We start from the raw sequence: 19176 nt of genomic DNA, 5'->3' as shown, positions 1-19176 counted from the left end.
GGGGAGGATTACGGGGACAGCTTTGTTTGTAAGGCTGGCTGACCTGGCCCTGGCTGCTCTGGGAAGAAGCCCCACTGTGCCTAGGCCCACCGGACATGTGCTTGGCCTGGCCACATCCATCTTCATCCAACTTCTCTTGTGGGGGTCTCAGTCCCCACCCAGGAGGAGCCTCATGGAGACCAAGGGGTTCATGGGAAAAATACCCTCCAAGGCTCTTAAGAGCACTCAGTTATCACAGCCAGGAATGCAACCCCAAATGTTTCCAGAGGCTGCTATCTGACAAAACGGGGTGACTGGAGCCCTCTAGGCCCCTGGCTGGCCCACCATGGGCTGCACCACCAGCTCTGGGAATTGTTGCCACTCATGGACCCACTGACAAATCAGGTTTTTGAAACCTCCCACTTTTAAAGTGTGGCACCTGGTAACATACTGGGTGGCCCAAATAAAACAGGTGTGCATACTTGGTCAGGCTGCAATCTCTCTTTGGGGAAACAAGAGCCTAAACTATTTGGTATTTTTACACCTGGATTGATGAAGAATCTGGAAAGATCAGACATCCCTCCACTCCCAGTGGTGGCGTGCCCTTTAAGACCTCATCCAACCCCTTCTTACAACCACAGCGTGAGCAGCGTGCCCTTGGGAATGCAGGCGTGGGACCTGTGGGACCTACCTGGCCCTGACAGGCAGGCGTCTGGCACTACCCAAGCGGGGTCCCCTGATGAAGTGCTAGGTTGGCACGCGGTCACCTTGGGAGGCCATCTCCCCAAGCCCCAAGGACTTGGTTCTGAAGCCAACGCACCTGCCTCCTGCATCTGGCCAATGCTCAGCGCACAAAAGAAAACAGGTTTTAATCCAGGATACAGGCCCCTCATTGAACTTGTAGTAAAAAGTTGGAGAGTGGACAGACAATCTCAAGGCATGTACAAGGCACGTTTCCAGAGGCTGCCATCTGGTGTCAACTGGTTGGGATGGGAGGGAAGGGGTTTTGGGATCAGGGTTGGCCCATGGGTCTTAGGTGAGGTGGTCTCAAGTCCTTCTCTAAGGCTACTGAACAGCCCCAAATTGGCGAGTCTCAGGTCTGGGGGAAGTGAGGGAAGGCAGGCCTGCCCTCCTCCAGGGGAGCTCACCATTTGGAGGGTCCAACAGGCCTCTAAGGCACGGAGTGAGGGAGTGTGTGAGGGTGTGTCCTGTATCCAGACATAGGGTAAGGAGCAGCTAAGGGTTTCACGTGGGCCCCTGACTGGAAAGTGGAGGTAGGAAGACAGCCACTCACTACCAAAACATCCCTCCAAAAAACCCCAAAAGGGGTGTTAGTGTGATCAAGTGCCACAGGGTGTTGGGAGTGAGCCCAGTTCAGAACCAATCTGCTGGGCACCTCAAGACCCAGAAATACCGTTTCTTTACTAGGCGCTGGCCTGGGCCACCTGTGCCTGCAGTCGTGCAAGTTGGGTTTTGTAGAATAAGTGTCAGGAAGGGGAGTGTTCAGACTCAGAGAAGGGACCCCAAGGCCTAACCCCAAAGTCCTAGCCCCTCTGCCACCAGCACCAGCACCCCTCAGTCCACTGGCCACAGCACCTGGCTGCTTGGTCTCTGGGAACAGCAGTGGCACCAAAGCTGCACGTTCAGTCCTTCAAGCTGCTCCCAGAAACACTGATTGCTCGAGGCAAGGCCTGCTCCCAGCTCCGCGTCCAGTCCTGCTTGGCACGGCTGTCAGAACCTGTGGGTGCTGCCTGAAGCCTTAAAGAAAATAGAAATGGCAGCATCAAGTTGCAGGGGGGCCAGATGACTGGCCAGTAAGACCCGAGAGGGGCCGCCAGCAGCCAGCCTTTTAATCTTGGAGCAGAGTCAGGCGTCTGTCTCAGAGGGAGGTTTCTCCCCGGCCCTGGAAAGTCCTGGACGAAGGCAGGCTGGTTCGTGTTTAAGGCGTTTGGCCCTGAGGAAGAGAACGCTTCTCCGATGTTGCACACCGAGCCAGCCCTGCACTCCAGATCGCTCTCCAGCCTCCTGGTTGGGCACAGGGCCCGGGCCACTGACACGGGGGCCCTGGGTGCTAGTTCACCTGCTCATACCCGGGTTTCCTTCTGTACAAGCAGAAGTGCTGGACGAAGAAGACAATGTCGAAGAAGATGGAGAAGATGCCGAGTCCAAACTTGGTTGGGTCTCCAAAGACCAGTGTCCACTGGTCTGTTAACAGCCAGAGGGGACAGAATTTCGTTTTAGGTTGGCAGCTTCTGGGGTTGTGGAGGGTGGGGGCCCTCACCTGTCCAGGAAACCACCAACCCTGCCCTTGCAGATGCCCCTGGGGGAACTAGGGGCTGGGACTGCTTGGATTCCCAAGCCGTGGGGCGGGCGTGGGGGGTGGGGCTAGTCCGGCCCACCGCTGATAGACTCACCATTGTTGTAGGACTGGAGGAACATCTGCAAGAGGCTGAAGCAGCCGCCAGTGAAGTCCAGAAGCACGTTGCCAATGCTCCAGCCCTCGGTGCTTTTGTAGGCAAAGTTCATGTAGGCCTGGGCAGCCAGACAAAGACATGGAGGGCGGTGAGGGGGCTGGGGGGCTGCCACTCCGAACAAGAGCGGCTCTCATTCCTCCCACTCATGTGCTCCGGCCTCGGCTCCAAAGAACACGGCGACCTCTGGGTTCTGACAAGGCTTGGCGGAGAACAGCTTGGGTGGTCCCGGGGTCTCGTCCGCACGCACAGTGAACAGGGCCCTCTGCCTCCCCGCCCTGCACCACACAACCCGATGGAGGGAGGCTGGCATGCTGCTTCTCCACCTTCTTCCCCCCTCCCTGTTCCAGGACAAGCCCTCTCGTGGTTTTCCAGCCATTCGGAGTTTCCTCCTCATCGCCCATGAAGACTCCCCATCAGCCTGGACTTGGTGCTGTGCTTGCGACCCGGGCTGGGAGAACCGCCTGGTTTGGAACACCAGCCCCCCACTGGCGCCCGTTGCCTCGGGCGTTCTCCTAGCCTGGGCTTCTCCAGCTGTAGACTGGGCTTACCTCCCGCCTCAGCCCTGCTTGGGCGCCGGGGTCTCTGTCTCAGGCTTCCCAGGTCTAGTGGGTGGACCCACTGGACGCCCCCTCCTCCTGCTGCCAGTGCCGCACCTCCTCCCTCCAACGCCAGCACCCTCTGGGTTCCTCTGGCTAGGCCTCCGGAGGGGTCTTCTCCCAGTCAGCCATCAGCCAGGTCCCCTTTTTTGTCCCCTCCCACCCTCTCCATTCTTGCTGCCACCTCTCCAGTCTGGGACAGTTTCAAACGTCTCCAAACTGGGACTCCTGCCTCCCAGGTTCCCCAGCCCCCAGCTTTCCCACATTCAGGGACCGAGGCCCAACTTCCCTCAAGACCTGCCCCCACCCCGAAGCCTTCTTCCCACGCCCCTGGTACCTGGCCCCACCTTCCTTCAGCTCAACCCTGCTCGGCCAGCCAGGTGTCCTTGCTGCATCCACGCTGTTCTGCCTGCGCTCTGTGTAAGCGGCCCCTAGCCTGGAATCCCCCCTCCTCTCGTGTCCACAGAACTGAGTCTTGTTTATCCTTCAGGGCCTGGCTCTGCTTCCAGGCCCCTGAGGAGACTGGCCTTGACTCTGGCCAAAACGCTCTCTTTCCTGAGCCCAGGGGCATGAGGTTCCCTGTGCTGGGGAAGCTGAAAAGGGGCTTCTCCACAGAGAACGAGGTGAGAACGAGGCCTCCCCTCGTAAACAGAGTCTGCAGTTGGCACTTAGGTCATAAGCGATGCTGTCCCGGGCCACTCCAGCAATGGGGCAGGCATGCTTGACTCTAAGTCCCTGGGTCTGCATAGGCCTGAGTGCTCGAGGGAGGCTGCTGAGGGCCCACAAGGAAGGCCCGGATGGGAGTGCAGGTCACAGCAGTGGGTTCCCTCCTCCCACCTGATCTTTCAGGGCTGTCGGCTGTGGTAATGGGGCAGGACTGAAGCCGCTAGGAAAGTTGGGATGGAGAGACCTGCACCACCCCTGACTCTGAGAGCTGAGTGTGAGCTCAGAGTCTCCGCTGAAGTCTTCGTGAGATTTTGGCGCCAGGGAAGAGCAGGCGGCGGTGTGGCCAGCTTTCACCCGGTCCCGTCCTGCTGGGCCCATGGCTTCCACTGCGGCTTCCCATGCCTGGTCCTCGCCCCAGCCAGGACCGGGCCCGGGGCCTGTATCTCACCCCCTCACCCCAATGGCCACATGGAAAGGAAGGCAGGCCCCAGAGGTACCTGTGGAAAATACTTGACCAGTGTCACCGCGAGCTTGATGTAGGAGAAGCAGAAGAGAAACTGCAGCCACGTGGTTACCCCGACTGCGGCCAGAATCATGATGACGAGCGCGAAGAGCCACGAGAGCACCAGGAAGCCGATGGCGGGCCAGGACACCCGCTGGTCGCCGCGCTGGGGATGAGAGGGGGAAGGGGTGGGAGGTGGGCGTGGGTGGGGCAATGCTCCCACCATCAGCAATGCTCTTGTCACTCTCGTGGCCTCTAGTTCAGTCCTTCTTGGACTTTCCAGAGCCCAAATGCTTCTTGTTTCCACAATGCAGAACTGGGGGCCTCTCAGAGCCCCCCAGGAGCGAAGGATGTTGGGGATGGAACCCAACACCATCCCAGCCCAGGCTGGTTCCATGATGCAGAGGGAGCCTGATCACTCTGGAACCTGTCCCCACCCCTACCCTTCCCCAAAGAAGGCTCCTTCACCCAAGCCCCACAGCAAAGAGTAAGAAAACCCGCACGGTGGGGCCCGCGCCGAGTGGCTGGCCTTGCGTGTGTGAAGGGAACTCCGTGAGGGAAGCGGTGCACCCACAGGGAAGTGAAAGAAAACGCCACGTCAGCGACCAGACACATGGCCCAACGTGGCCGAGTCCAGACCCCTCAGGACCTCGTGAGCCTCCTCCTCACACTGAACCCCAGCTACCTCCATCGGCTCACAGCTGCTCTCATTGCCCCTTGGCCTTCACAGTCGGTGCCCCAGCTGGGGGTGCCCCACCCTGTCCCTCTTCCCCATGGCCACAGGAACGTTCTTCACCCCACGAACCATACTAGACACCAATTCCTTTTTGCCCTCCTTCCCCCTCCTCACTGACTGGGCCATGCTCTCCCCTCCCCTCAGCTCTCCGCCTGCTGGGTCATCATGCCTCTCTCTGTCCCCCACTCCAGACCTGGGGGGAGGGAGCAAGAACTTGGGCTCATGGTGTGGTCCCTGTGCCCAGCACCGGGCCTGGCCTATTATCTTGGCCCAATAATCAATCAGATGCTGAGTGATCAAACACGTGTCCTTTCTGAGGGGCTCTGTGTCTTTGTAGTAAAACAGCAGGTGTGGGCAGCAGGGGGTGGTGGTGGGTGCTGCCTGGCAGCCACAGGGGGCAGGTGCCATTCCACCTCTCACCTCGTACAGGAGGCACTGCACCAGGACAACCAGGGTGAGGGCCACGGCGTGCAGGCTGAAGAAGACATCGTTACTCTCCACAGGGTTCACTCCATTCGGGTATTTGAGGAAAAACTGCTCCTGTTGGCGGGGGGTGTGTGTGGCGAAACTGAGTGAGGGGCAGCCAGGCCATGAACTGCTTGGGCTGGGCTGCGGTGGGCGCGCAGGGCCATACCTCGATGTGTGGCACCCAGAAGAGGCCAACGTTGAACACGCTGTAGGCCACGAAGCCCGTCAGGTTCAGGGTGATGAAGTCGAAGCTCAGACCAACAACACTGTGGGAGGGGAGATGGAGACAGGGCAGGTGAGCTGGCCAGTGAAGGCAGGGGAGGGGAGGGGAAAGGAGGGAAAGAGCTCCCAGCACACAGGGAGGAGGGCCCGGCTCCCCCAAGCAGAGCACTGGCCTTGGGTCCCCCTTCATGCCACAGTCAATGTCGTTCAATCCCACCCTCTTGGGAACCAGTTTCCTCCTGCCTCAAGTCCTGGCCCCCGAGGGAAGTTTGGGGCCTCCTGCAGAAAGGAGGTGTCTCCCCTCCCGGGCTCCCTGCTCAGCAGCCCCGCAGGAGACCCACATGGCGAGGGGGATTGTGGGAAAGCTTGTGTCCTTGCTGCATGAAGACGCAATCGCAGGCCCACTTTGTCCTTCTTTCCTCCCAGGGATGTATAATTGTCATACAATATCCTATTCATTTCAGAAAGACCATAATGATTTGATATTTCTATACATTACAAAATGATCCCCACAATAGGTCTAGTTACCACCTGTCACAATACAGTTATTACAATATTACTGACTATATTCCCTGTGCTATACGTCACATCCTCATGAGTTATTTATTTTATGCCTGGAAGTTTGTACCTCTTAATCCCGTTCACCTATGGCACCTACTCCCCAATGTCTCCCCACTACCCCGCTCTGGTAACCACCAGTTTACCTATGCCAATAAGTCTGTTTCTGTTTTGTTTTCAGATTTCATATTATAAATAAAATCATCCAATATTTCTTTTTTCTGTCTATTTCACTTAGCATACACCTTCTAGGTCCATCCACGTTGTTGAAAACGGCATGATTTCATTCTTTATTGTGGCTGAGTAATATTCCATTGTATATATGTACCACATCTTCTTTATCCATTTGTCTATCAATGGACACTCGGGTTGCTTCCATATTGCAAATGCTGCCGCAATGAACCCAGGGGTGCATATATCTTTTCAAATTAGTGTTTCTGTCATCTTTGGATAAATACCCAGTAGAACTGTTAGATCATACGGTAGTCCTATTTTTAATGTTTTAAGGAACCTCCATATTGTTTTCCACAGTGGCTTCATCATTTTAAATTGCCACCAGTGTATGAGGGTTCCCTTTTCTCCACATCCTTTACAACACTTATTTTTTGTCTTTTGAATGACAGCCATTCTCACAGGTGTGAGGTAGTATCTCGGGGTTTTGAACTGCATTTCCCTGGTAATTAGTGATGTTGAGCATCTTTTCATGTGCCTGTTGGCCACCTGTATGCCTTCTTTTGAAAAAAGGTCTGTTCAAGTCCTCTACCCACTTTTTAATCGAGTAGCTTACTTTTTTTGATACTTATATAAATTCTTTGTACATTTTGGCTATTAACCTCTTATCAGATATGACTTGCAAATATCTTCTCTCATTCAGTAGGTTGCCTTTTCGTTTTGTTGGTTTCCTTTGCTACGCAAAAAGCTTTTTTTTTTTATTTAAAATATATTTTATTGATTTTTTTACAGAGAGGAAGAGAGAGGGATAGAGAGTTAGAAACATCAATGAGAGAGAAACATCGATCAGCTGCCTCTTGCACACTCCCTACTGGGGATGTGCCCACAACCAAGGTACATGCCCTTGACCGGAACTGAACCTGGGACCCTTGAGTCCGCAGGCCGATGCTCTACCCACTGAGCCAAACCGGTTTCGGCCAAAAAGCTTTTTAGTTTGATGGAATTCCATTTGTTTATTTTTGCTTTTGTTGCCCTTGTCTGAGACGACATATCCAAGAAAATGTTGTTGAGACTAATATCAAAGAGCTTACTGCTCATGTTTTCTTCTAGTTTTATGGTTTCAGGTTTTACATTCAAGTCTTTAATCAAAGTGGTGTAAGACAGTGGTCCAGTTTCCCCAACGTCATTTATTGAAGAGACTGTCTTTACCCCATTGCATATTCTTAACTCCTTTGTTATAGATTGACTGTATATGTGTGAGCTTATTTCTGCGCTCTCTATTCTAGTCCATTGATCTCTGTCTGTTTTTGTGCCAGGACGATGCTGTTTTGATTACTATAGCCTTGTAGTATAGTTTGATATCAGGGAATGTGATACTTCTTTTTCAAGATTGCTTTGGCTATTTGGGGTCTTTGTGGTTTTTATACCAATTTTAGGATTCTTTGTTGTAGTTCTGTGAAAAATGCCTTTGGTAATTTGATGGGGATTGCATCGAATCTGCGATTGCTTTGGGTAAGTGTGAACATTTAAACAATATTAATTCTTCCAATCTGTGAGCATGGTATATCTTTCTATTATTTGCATCTTCGTCAATTTCTTTCATTGATGTTTGTTTTTAGAATACAGGTCTTTTACCTCCCTAAATTTATTCCTAGGTATTTTACTATTTTAGATGCAACTAACTATAAATAGGATTTTCTTCATTTCTCTTTCTGAAACATTGTTATTTGTGTATAGAAATGCAATTTAAATGGATTTCCTCCACATACAGTCTAGGTGCCTTTAAAACGAGTTTTGCTGTGCCCAGGGTGGGCGAGTCCTCGCACAGGCCCTCATAATATCCCTCCCTGCTGCAGGCCTCCGTGTGGGAGATGGATGCCCTTCGTTACCATGTCTCCATCTCTCCTACCCTTCTGTATGTGGTCCCTCTACTTGTTGTGCAGAAGCTGTTCAATAGGCCCTCAGTTCTCTCTTTTTATAAAAACGTATTTTTATTGATTTCAGAGAGGAAGGCAGAGGGAGAGAGATAGAAACATCAATGATGAGAGAGAATCATTGATGGGCTGCCTCCTGCACACCCCCTACTGGGGATTGAGCTCGAAACAACGCATGTGCCCTTGACCAGAACTGAACCCCAGGCCCTTCAGTCCGCAGGCCAATGCTTTATCCACCGAGTCAAACCGGCTAGGGCTAGGCCCCCAATTCTTTAGCAGGAACTGCTCTACATGTAGCGTTTATTCCGTATGTCTGTGGGAGGAGGTGAGTTCAGGGTCTCCCACACCCATATCCTGGCCTTGCCTCCCTGTTTGATTTTATAATCAAGGTGGGAAGGTTTAATCTCCGAGGGTGAAGGATCCACCTCCGGTACTATAGCACAACTTGACATTAATTCCTCCAGGGTTGTACGGACCGAGATAAGAGAATATTTGGGTGGACTTCGCCTGCACCCCGCCCGTTCTCCACTTCTCTGAGAAGCCCCATTGTGTTGCTTTCACAGGGAGGAGCTGAATTGGGCAAGGGACCAACTGCCCAGCAGTACAAGTGCCACCACAGGCTCTTAGAGCTCTCACCTCAACAGCTTTCTAGAAAGGGCAGGAAAGGAGATAAGCAGAGGGGGAAAGGCTGAACTCATGCTACCTACTGCCTCGTGGGAATGCCCGTCATACGGGCACCAAATGAACCTGAACGTACAGCTCAGCAGGTTACCTTTTCCGCCTCCAGTTCATGATCACCTGCGGGTAGAAGGAGACGGACCAGGCCGCAAAGTAGATCCAGCCAATCACCTGGTTTATGATACTGACGATGTTGCTGCGGATCACCAAGAAGCGTATCCTTGGGCTGGAAAGGATTTGGAGACCAGGATGAGCTGAAACGGGGCTCCCGAGAGAAACCCCCACATGCCAACGCTGCCTTTTTTCTCACCATTTAAACCCCAGCTTACCCGGTTTGGTTGGAATGATTTTTGTGCAGAAAAACAGTAATTTGTCCCACATTTCGAGATGTCACTTGAAAAGAGGACTCTGTCACTCTGGGAGGCACCACAACCTATAGAAAAACTGAATTCGATCCAGTGCCATGTACTTGTTGGGACCTGAGTGCCCAGCTGCAGACTCTGCACTAGGAAATGTAAGGACAGATCACACAGGGTCCCTGCCTTCCGGGAGCTTACTAACCAAAGGGAGAAACACGACCAACCAGCCAACTGGAACCCTCCCTCCTCCCCGCCCCCCGCAACACCTATGTGTTATGCTAGACTTTCTGAGCAGAACTTGGTTCTGCCCTTGGGCCTACCCCTGGCTCATCTCTGAGGGAAGGTGGGACGGCTCCCTTCCTCTCACCAGCCATGCGATCTGTGGATCAAGCCAGACCTCAGAGAGCTGAATGCCAGGACCTGCTGTTAGAACCACTGGCTTTTTTAGCCTGCAGCAGGAGACACCCGGGGGCGGGAGAAGTTGTGTCTAATGACGTGTGATGTTCACCATGGGATGAGATGAGACTCCCTGCTCACAGGAAGCCCATGCTTCCACACGGTCTGCTTGCTAAAGGGCTCAGAGCCAGTTTGCAGCCCATTTCTACACCACACAGGGCCTCGTGGCATGCCTGATGGTCACCAATTCCCTCCCTGTATGCATCTTGTCTGTTTTTTGTTAAAACCCTCGTTTACTTTATACTGCCTCCCCATTGATGTTTTTTTATCTAATTTATCAATAATTGGCTCAAATTCTTAGTAAGGCAGAAGCAGGGTGTATATTAACAGATAAATGCCTAAGGGCTATGAATAGTTATCGCTGTAATACCAGGCAAACTTTGGCACTGGGTTTTGGAAATAACACTCAACCAATGGGATCTCAGAACAGTACTTTGCAAACCTTAACGTGGACCCAAATCATCCAGGGGTCGTGCTCAGGTGCAGATTTTGAATCAGTGGATCTGGAGCGGGGCCTGGGAGTCTGCATTTCTAAAAGGTTTCCAGCAGGGACAATGCTGCTAGGCCTTGAACACCCTTTGAGTAGCAAAGTCTTAGAAAACTACCTTAAGAATTTCTTGTACATTCACAGAACCATTTTCTGCCTTACATTTCTTACCATCACCTTCCTAATTCCGTCTACACAGCATAAGACGCCCGTCCTCAAGGAGACCAACAAAGCCAAAATCAGAGACTTCTAGAGGGATGGGACAGGGGCAGCCCACGGCCTAAACACAGGGTGACCTACTTCCAGAAGCACTTAATTAAAAGGTGTTTTGTTACCCAGCAGTTCTCTACCCACCAGTTAAGGTTCATTACTTACTTCATCCGGCAGCTCAAGGATAGTGATATTTTTTGAATGAAATGTGATTTCAAAAGTGATCACCAAGGTTGCATTCAGCGGATGCCTGTGGGGGACAAGAGTCTGATTACCACTGAGGAGTGGGACACTGTGCGATCTCAACCCACCTCTGGATTTCACACGGGGCCTGTCATTGCTCAAGCGGTTAGGGTGAGGAAGTGCTATGGGCTCAGTCTGAGGGGACAGAAGGTGGGCTCCCTGCTCCTTAGGAGTTTTCTATCTTTTTTTAAAAAAATACATATTTTTATTTCAGAGAGTAAGGAAGAGGGAGAGAGAGATACAAACATCAATGATGAGAGAGAATCATTGATAGGCCACCTCTTGCACACCCCCTACGAGGGATGGAGCCCACAAACCAGGCATCGAACTGTGACTACCTGGTTCATTGGTCAACGCTCAACCACCGAGCCATACCGGCCAGGCAGGAGTTTTCTATCTTTATCAGAGGAGAAGATGTCCCTACTGGGGCTGACTGAGAACATGAGAAGGTGTGACACTGGCTGTGAATGCCAAATAAGGTGTCCAGGGGCCGACTGGACCATGACACCTGCTCTGGTGGGAAAGGCTTCCGAGAGGACTCAGGTCTGAGCCGGGAGCACTGTGTCCCCAGAAAGCCATGAGACAGTATGAGCAGCCCATGGGGGCTCAGGGAAGTTAATGTGGAAGGCAGTGGAAAGCCACTCCAGGGTTCTGGAGAGGGGAGAGCTGTGGTGAGGGGATGACATGTCAGATTCACCAGGTGTCCGGGTGCAAGTGGCTGGGCTATAGACAGAATGTAGGTCTGTTGGGGAGCCTTGGTACCAAAGCTTTGGTTTGAGAACAGACTTCCCAGGAGGGGTGAGGAAAGGGAGAGGGGGAGAGAGAGAGGACAGGGCTCCAGACCTTCCTCTACCTACAGGATCCATGTCACTGGGAGGCAGGTGCAGGGTGAAGCAGTGAAGGATACACCAGGAGGCTCTCAGCACAGTCTGAACTAGGTCGGCACCCTCATGCCTGAACCAGCAGAGGTCAGCAAGAAAGACTCTCGGTCAAGGCTAAGTGTGAGGATCACGCAAACGAGATCCACCGGATGGAGTCACTTCTGCTTTCGGAAGTGACCTAACAAGTGCTCAGCTCTTTACCCCGGACCTCAGGGCTCTCCTCAAATACTTAGAGCCTTGGAAAGGGCCACTCTGAAGTCTGGCATCAACTGCTGGTCACTCAAGGACTCTTTTCAGCTGGGGAAAAGGCTCATGACTGGGGAGAAGCCCCCTTCCTGCTCCTCCCACCGGAAACAAGGGTTCTGTGAGTGGGGGAAGAGAGACTCTGGGACCTCGGTCTGCAGCCCAGGGCTAGTGCCTCTCTTCCTCTGGCTTCTCTGAAAGTGACGAGGCACGAGCATCACACCTGAAATATGAAGGGACTGAGCCAGCCGTGGGGTGACGAGCTGGGCCGAGGGCAGCTCTGGGCCTGGGAACTTACTGAAGGGCGATGCTGACGTTGGTTGAGCTCCCATTTTCCAGCTTCACAGTGGGAGGCACAGCAAGGTTGACCGTGGACTCTGGAAGGACCCGAATCAGTGGCATTAGTCATGAGGTCAGAGACTTAGGCCCACAAGGAGAGACCGACAAGGGCCCCTGCCATCTGAACTCGGGAACTATGCCTCATGATGACACCTATCTTCTAGGTGAAGACACGGAGGTGCTGAGGGACTAAGTGATGCGACTGGAAACCAAAGCCCCCATTATGCTCTTTCACCTCCTGCTGCCATTGGAGGGAGACACAGCCGCTTCCTCCTCCCCAACATCACAGGCTCTGAGGGTATGCAGCCGAGTTATCCAGAGACAGTTTTAGAAACTAAAGGAATTCAAGCCACAATCCGGGACTGGAAAACGTGGACTTGAACCACCTCTTCAGATGGAAGTCACAGGAGTCTCCTCTGTTTGTGGAGCTTCAGTGGCCCCACAGAATGGGTCCAGCCTCTCCTTGAGCATTTCTTTGATTATTGTCAGCTGAGTCCAGTGGCGTTGGCAGAGCCAAGTCCTGGAAACATACCATGTCAGAGGCAGGTATGTTGTCAGCCTGACCCTTAGCTCAGGTGCCAGGGGGTGGGTTTCATTGTCTAAGTTCAGCCAGGCACAAGGAACAGATACAATTATCCGGGCTCAGCCAGGAGTGACAATTACAAAGAAGCCACAAGAATGAAGAATTACAGCTTGACCTCTAACCATGATTTCACATAATTCCTTTGTTTTAAACTCTAGTAAAACTTCCTGGAATCATACTGTATAAAATAAACGCGCTGCACTGGCTCTGGGTCACTGTCTCTCCATCAGAAGGCCAGCTATCCCACCCGGTCCCAGCTTTCTCTACTGTCTCCTGTGTCTGTCTCTTTCTTTTTCTCAATCCCCTGTCCCCCCTACTCAGGACTTGTGTCCACTCTCTAGCTGTGCTGGTCGCGGTTCAAGAGAGAAATACTTATACTCAGACACATGGGCCCAGCTAACCTTTTCCTCAAAAAACCTTTTGCGTTCCCATATGAACCTGAACCCAGCTCAACCCATTCACTGATCCCCTTCCTGAGGCTGGCTCTGCTGGGGACTGGGGGGAAACTGATTTCTTCTTGGCTTTGAGTTGTTAACTTAAGATGAGGTAGAAAAACAGGCGTCCAGGGTGAGGGGAGAAGCAGGTTTGGGAGGCGAAATACCCCAGAGCAACTTGGCTACAGAACATGAGTGAGTCAGCCTCTCTCTGACCTCTTCCTGTGTTCTTAGGGCCGCACCCCCCATCCCAGGTGTGCCCACAGATCCAGGCACCTGTCCGCCTCCCCTCCCTCCCCTCCAGGCCTTCAGGATTACGCACAGCATAAGGTATGGGCCTGAATCTAGAATGGAAGCAGAAGGGGGCCCACAATGGGAAAGCAAACGCTCAACTTGATGAAGTTGGTCTTTGCTGGGGTAGCGGCCGCAGGCAGGGCCCAGGTCTCCCTCTCCCCAGACCATGGAAGGCCGAAGGTAAAGAACTGAGTTTAGGCGCCCAGGTGGGAAGGGCATTTAGAAGTTCTCTATGTCTGATCCCCCTTCTCAATACTCCGACCTGGCATTCCTCTTCCTCTGCCTGGACACCCAGGAGTAAGCCCATCCCCTCCAAGGGAAGGGCCAGCCTGGAACTTGCACTCCTGGGCCTGGCTCTGCTACCCGGGACCTCTCAGCGCCTATCGGAGCCACCTTCCTCATGCTGAACCCGCATGTGTGAGTGCAGATGCAGACTTTGTCCCGTGTCTGCAAGTCTCCAGCGGACTCCCCCCAGGGTCGCTCTGAGTGGCATGTCCCCCGCTGGCCCTTGCAGAGGCCAAGCTGCACAGAGTAGGAAGGTCCCTCCCTTACGTGTAGCCTTGGGGCTTGGAGGCAGCTTTGACAACTCCACCTCTTCTTTTTCACTCCTGCTCCCATAAACAACCCGTGGCTTTGTTCTGGGCTCACACAGCTGGGGTAGGTCCTTGCTGTTACTTTCCACCTAGAGCTGAGGACCATACCAGATAAGCAATACTGTGACAAGACGGTACCCAGGACAGGGATAATGAAAGTGATGCCAGGCAGCCACCAACACCGCGGGCCCCCAGGGCTCTGCCGGGACTGTGATCAGGGTGAGTGGGAGATCCCCATGGCCTCTCCTCTTCCACCGTCTTTCTATTTTAAAAGCGGAGTCTGTGAACGCTCAAAGAACCAGATCAAGGGATGTTTACTTCCCTCTCACTTAGTGCCACGAAGACAGCAGTGCTCAGCAGCCAAGAGACTGTGCTCTGAGGTCAAACAGATCCATTCTGGCTCTGTCGCCTCCTAGCTGTGTGACCCTGGGTGTGCTTTAAGCCTGTTTCCTCACCTGTAAAATGGGGAGAATAGTACTACCATCTCACAGGGCATTGTAAAGAGAAAGCAATGTTTGCGACTTTCCACACTAAGTGCTGAACAACTGCTCTTGACTATTCTTAACATCATGTAAACAAGGCAGGACATTCTTTTCTTTTTAAGTGGGAGGCAGTTAGAAAACTGGCATCATATCCTGGGAAAGCACACTTTAAAGTTTGCCCTGGGGCAGGAGTCTCTGGACAGAACATTGGAATTACCAAATGAATCTGAATGAGACCACCCCAAGTTTCCTCTAAGGACAGTCTGTTTTCATATCTATCTATCATCTATCTATCTATATGTTTTTATTGATTTCAGAGAGAGGAAGAGAGAAGGAGAAATAGAAACATCAATGATGAAAGAGAATCCTCTATCGGCTCTCCTGCATGCCCCCTACCGGGGATCCAGCCCACAAGCCGGGCATGTGACCTGACTGGGAATCGAACCGGGGCCCCCTGGTTCATGGATCAACACTCAACCACTGAGCCAACTTAAGGTCCCTGACGATCACTCCCCAAAGCAAAGAGAAGACAGGCCCGCCAGAATGAGGTCAGAAAGCCAATTCCAGTAACTTGATTTTATGGTGGTTTCCACTGTTTATGACACTAAGGAAAGGAGGCAGAATGGTAAAATGGAGTAGGGACCCTACTCAGGTCCCATCTTTGTTACTTTCTAGCTCTGTGACTTTGGGGAAGACCTTTACCCTCTCTGGGCCTCAATTCCCCCTCTGTATAATTGAGGTGGATTTGCTGTTCTTCTCTAGAGCAATGCATTACCATTGCTAATGGAGCTTTATTTAAAGCCTGACAATGCATGTGTGTATATGCATACTGGGGCCTTAGTCCCAGAGAATGTGACCCAGCAGGTCTGGAGTGGGGCTCTGGCATCTGTACCAAGAAACAACAGGCTGCACATGGAAATTGCTTATCCACAAGGTATGACTATAAAGTAACATGGCTGACTTTTTAACAAACCTGGAAGAGCTGGTCAGGTACGTATGTTCTCAGAGATTTAAGAGGCCAGATAACTGGAATGGTGCAGCCACTGTGCCGGGCTCTTGACAAGCTTGCATAGGATTTGTATTGTTTGAACAAGGTTCATTTGAAATCTTTGGTCAGGGATTGTAAGACCTATCTGATTTTTGACAATGGCCAAAGTAATGGGTCTGGGGTCCTAGAAGTGCTCAGCACAAATTCCTTTTGTGGAAGGAATTTCAGCCATGTTTTGGGCAGTGGGAGAATTAATAGAATGATTCAGGCCTCTAAGAGCCCTGCACTAAAAGTCACACCCTGTAAGGATGTATAGACCCTGATGTGTTTTTTGGTCAACGAGCCAGTGTTCTGCGAAGCCCCCAGCCCTGTTCCTCAGTCCCACTTGAAGGGAACGGTTTTCTCATCTTATGAGGGGACGCTGGGCAGACTCTTTAGGAGTTTGTGGCCTGGCAGACCCAGGCACAAGGTGGCCACATCACGCTTCTGCAGCATCTCCCAGAACCCATAACTCCCTCTGTGAGGTCCACAGGGCAGGAACACAGCCCTTCCTTACAGATATTATCCCAGATGGTTGGAGCGCCACAGTTTGATTTTGGTAATACAGATAAGGTAATAGGGACCCCAGCGCAGAAGGCCGATTATTTATTTATTATCTTTAGAAAAGCACATAAGAATGTATTGACTGCAATAAAAACATATTTAGGACACTGAAACAAGGACCATTTCTCCCCTGGTTGCAAGTCTCATGGGATCCTTAGAAGTTAGGGGATATGTACCCATAGGGGAGAGAGGGGAGGAAGGGAATGGCATGGGTTGCTCCCTGAAAGGAGAGCGCCAGAAGGCCAATTATTTATGGAATCATCTGACTCCTTGTAAAACTCCTGGACCCCAGACCTGGGTCTGCTCCACCACCCTGTGGCTGCTTGACCAAGGGGCAGGTAAGCCCACGTAGTCTGGACAGAACTAAATCCTTGGCTACAAACAGGTCAGGCTACTTTATTTCCCTCTTTACAAAGTTGATGACCCATTTCTAAACTTACCACATTTCTCTATGAGCTTCAGGGGAAAAAGGATAAAAACAACCAGCCAACTCCTTATCATGTTCCACAATTTCAAAGAACTAGTGAGAAAAACAAAGAGCAAGAGAAGTTCAGGTTAAAGTTGGGTCAGCTCAGCAGCAATATGCCCCTTGGGGTAGTGGCCACAGAAGTGCAATAGGCCCCGCCTGGACAATATGCCCTCTGGAACCATGGCATGAACTGTTCATAAAGGACTTTCACTTCACGCCTGTGGCCTCATGGGCTTTGCATCACCAGCTTGGAGAACAGGACTCCAGGGAGGGCTTATCTTTAATATACAGCGAAATGGGCTCAGAGAGACTAAGTGGGTTGTGTAAGGGCCCACTCTGAGGAAGTAGGCAAATACTGAATTTTGTCCTCTTCAACTGCTTCCTGCAACTTAACAAAAAGAAAGAATGCAGTTTTACTGGTTTAGAGTTCTTTTCCCCAAAAATTATTAAGATTGTGGTCAGATATTTGACTTTGTGAACCTATAAACATTAAGGAAATTGACTTCATTCCCTATCTTGGTCTAAGAGCCTAAGGGTTGTTATTTTCCTCAAAACGGTCGAAAAAGGCAAAGCCCAGCTGTTCTTCCCTTCTTCTGCCTGAAAGCCCCCGGAGGGCGGGGCGGGGTGGGGCCTGCTCCTGCCCACTGCCCTGGAGCCCAGCCCAGAGCTCAGCACTTACTTCCACCGGAGTTTCGGAAGGGTCCTCCCTTCTCCAAAGCAAGCTGTAAACTCCGCGACTCAGATTCAGGCGGCAACTAAGCGGAAGGCGGGGAAGGGGCTCGGACCACCCACACCACCTCGACAGCGCGGTGAGCCCTACCTCCGCCCACCACCACACGGGCCCTCGAACCTGGGGACTGTCCGGTGTCGCCAGGACGGGACAAGTGGCAAGGGATGGAAACCCGGCGCCGCTGAGCCGGGCTGGATTTGCGGCAGGCTGCCAACCGGCTTGCGGCACCAGCCCCGGGCCTCAGTGGGTCCACTTGGGGAATGGGGAGGAGGCTGTCGGGGCGTGCCGGCTCTCACCTGAGACCTTCGGAGGCTCTGGGACCGATCCACGAGACGTACGGGATGCTTCGACCTGTACCCGCTTCCCGGGTCTGGCTAGATCCGCGTGAGGGCGGGCCCGAAGTCACCTGACCCCAGTCACCTGACTCGCGGAGTAACTAGGTTCCCGCGATGCACGCTGGGAGCGGTAGTTTTGACGAGTCTTAAGCAGGGTTGGGGCGGAGCGGAGGCACCTTGGCAGGGATGGAGGCTCGGTGTGAGGGAGTCTTCAGCCACTTTTAGGGACACAGAGGCTAGTACGCGGACTCTGCACTAGTTTTTGAGAGCGAGGCAGAGGCTGTCCGGCGGCGGCAGTCGCCGCCACGGTCCTGGAACCCCAGCCCGACAGGGCGGTGCCCTCCAGGTCCCGCCTTCCGCCGTCTCTCCGCCTATCGCCGGGCCCGCCGCCGGGGCTCCCCCTTCCTCGGCCAATGGGAAGACGATCAGCCTTCACTTTGCGTGTAGCTGACAGCTTGGCCGGCGAGGCCCCGCCCCCGCGCCTCGGTCCTGGGTTTAGGGTGCAGGAGGGAGCCCCGCCCAGCGGACAAAACCTACGCTGGTCCCACGGCCATGGCTGCACCGTCGGTCATGCTCGGCATCGACCTGGGCACCACGTCTGTGAAGGCGGCCGTGGTGGAGGCGGCGCCCGACGACCCGTCGGGGTTCGTGGTCCTGGCCAGCTGTGTCCGGGCTGCGCGGGCCGAGGCGGCGGCCCAGAGCGCGGCGGCCGGGCCCCAGGTGAGGCAGTGTCCTGGAGTTGCGCCGCCTCCAGGGCCCCCTGACCCCCCTCTTCTTCCTCTAGGGGGCCGCCCCAACACCCGCTTCCTCGGAGAAGTCTCCCTGACTGCTCCAGCCTGCCTGACCTCCACCTGCCTGTTGCACCGCCCCCCTCGCCCCCATCGGTTAAGGCCTGGCCCGATCTCCCCACTCTCTGGCCTCCTCTGGGGGCTTGGCCGTAGAGTTTATCCCCGTGCTCTCTGCCCTCCACTTCCTGTACCCTGACCCGCGGGGAATTCCTCTCCTTGTGTAATTCTCCGCACACCTGCCTGTGTCCTCAAGTTTAGGATTCAGTTTGTTCCCCAGGGCAGAGTTTGGGCTTTCCTCTGGAAATCAGATGCAGAATCAGGCCTAACAGAGCAAAATGTGGACTGAACAACTCAAACACCTGGTCAACAAAAGTCACCCTCCCCCCCCCCCACCCCCCGCCTCACCTCTCCCCCCCTCCCCCCACACACCCCAAGGAAAAACAGATAGAAAGACAGAAAGACTTTGGAAGAAAGACAGACAGATAGAAAGATCCGGAAAGAGCCATCATTAGAAAAGTTCAGATTGATAATGATACCCTACAACGGTTTATCTTGTGACATGTGGTGATAATGCACTACAACTAGTCTTGTGAAAGCTGCAAGAGAGAATTGGAGGATTTTACCACAGTGGGCCCTGCTGTGAGATGTGGGTTCAGAAAAGGTGTCAATCCTCAG

The 19176-nt window shown here is 53.0% G+C and overlaps 2 protein-coding genes across 6 annotated transcripts in view; one reads left to right on the top strand and one right to left on the bottom strand.

Moving 5' to 3' along the window:
* Positions 1-112: 112 nt before the first annotated feature.
* Positions 113-17814, bottom strand: CTNS (cystinosin, lysosomal cystine transporter). 4 transcript variants are annotated; one of them, XM_079798912.1, is made up of 12 exons: positions 17675-17766; positions 16620-16699; positions 12162-12240; positions 10662-10746; positions 9314-9417; positions 9079-9210; positions 5588-5687; positions 5374-5493; positions 4213-4383; positions 2394-2511; positions 2070-2184; positions 113-1737 (listed from the first exon to the last, which is right to left on the bottom strand). In XM_079798912.1, exons 2-12 carry the CDS (start codon positions 16678-16680, stop codon positions 1623-1625), a joined length of 1200 nt encoding a protein of 399 aa, XP_079655038.1. In that variant the 5' UTR covers positions 16681-16699; positions 17675-17766; the 3' UTR covers positions 113-1622. The 4 variants fall into 4 exon arrangements, with proteins under 4 accessions (XP_079655038.1, XP_079655036.1, XP_079655035.1 ...); XM_079798910.1 differs by lacking the exon at positions 113-1737 and adding an exon at positions 17328-17403 and having other exon boundaries at positions 1763-2184; positions 17675-17814; XM_079798909.1 differs by lacking the exon at positions 113-1737 and having other exon boundaries at positions 1763-2184; positions 17675-17776.
* The window catches only part of SHPK (sedoheptulokinase), a 20201-nt gene continuing 18344 nt past the window's right edge, over positions 17320-19176 (top strand). Inside the window, exon 1 of one of the 2 annotated variants that reach the window (XM_079798907.1) lies at positions 17320-17457. Coding sequence is in view for 1 of the 2 variants with exons in the window: in XM_079798906.1 (XP_079655032.1) it covers positions 18266-18433 (168 nt within the window). In the remaining variant the exon portion in view is untranslated. Of the gene's footprint in view, positions 17458-18133; positions 18434-19176 lie in introns of those variants that run through there. The other variant, XM_079798906.1, reaches the window with a different exon arrangement.

The sequence above is a fragment of the Cnephaeus nilssonii genome (assembly GCF_951640355.1).
Source record: "Cnephaeus nilssonii genome assembly, chromosome: 19".
NCBI lineage: Eukaryota > Metazoa > Chordata > Mammalia > Chiroptera > Vespertilionidae > Cnephaeus > Cnephaeus nilssonii.
The sequence above is the reverse complement of the archived record's forward strand: the minus strand, read 5'-3'. Positions and strand labels throughout refer to the sequence as shown.

Coding starts and splice junctions, on each gene's coding strand:
- CTNS (XM_079798912.1), bottom strand. CDS start 16,680: ATGATAAGGAGTTGGCTGGTTGTTTTTATCCTTTTTCCCCTGAAGCTC. Junction 5,494..5,587: donor TCTGGGTGCCACACATCGAG/GTATGGCCCTGC, acceptor CCCCGCCAACAG/GAGCAGTTTTTCCTCAAATA. Junction 2,185..2,393: donor CCTCCAGTCCTACAACAATG/GTGAGTCTATCA, acceptor GGCTGTTAACAG/ACCAGTGGACACTGGTCTTT.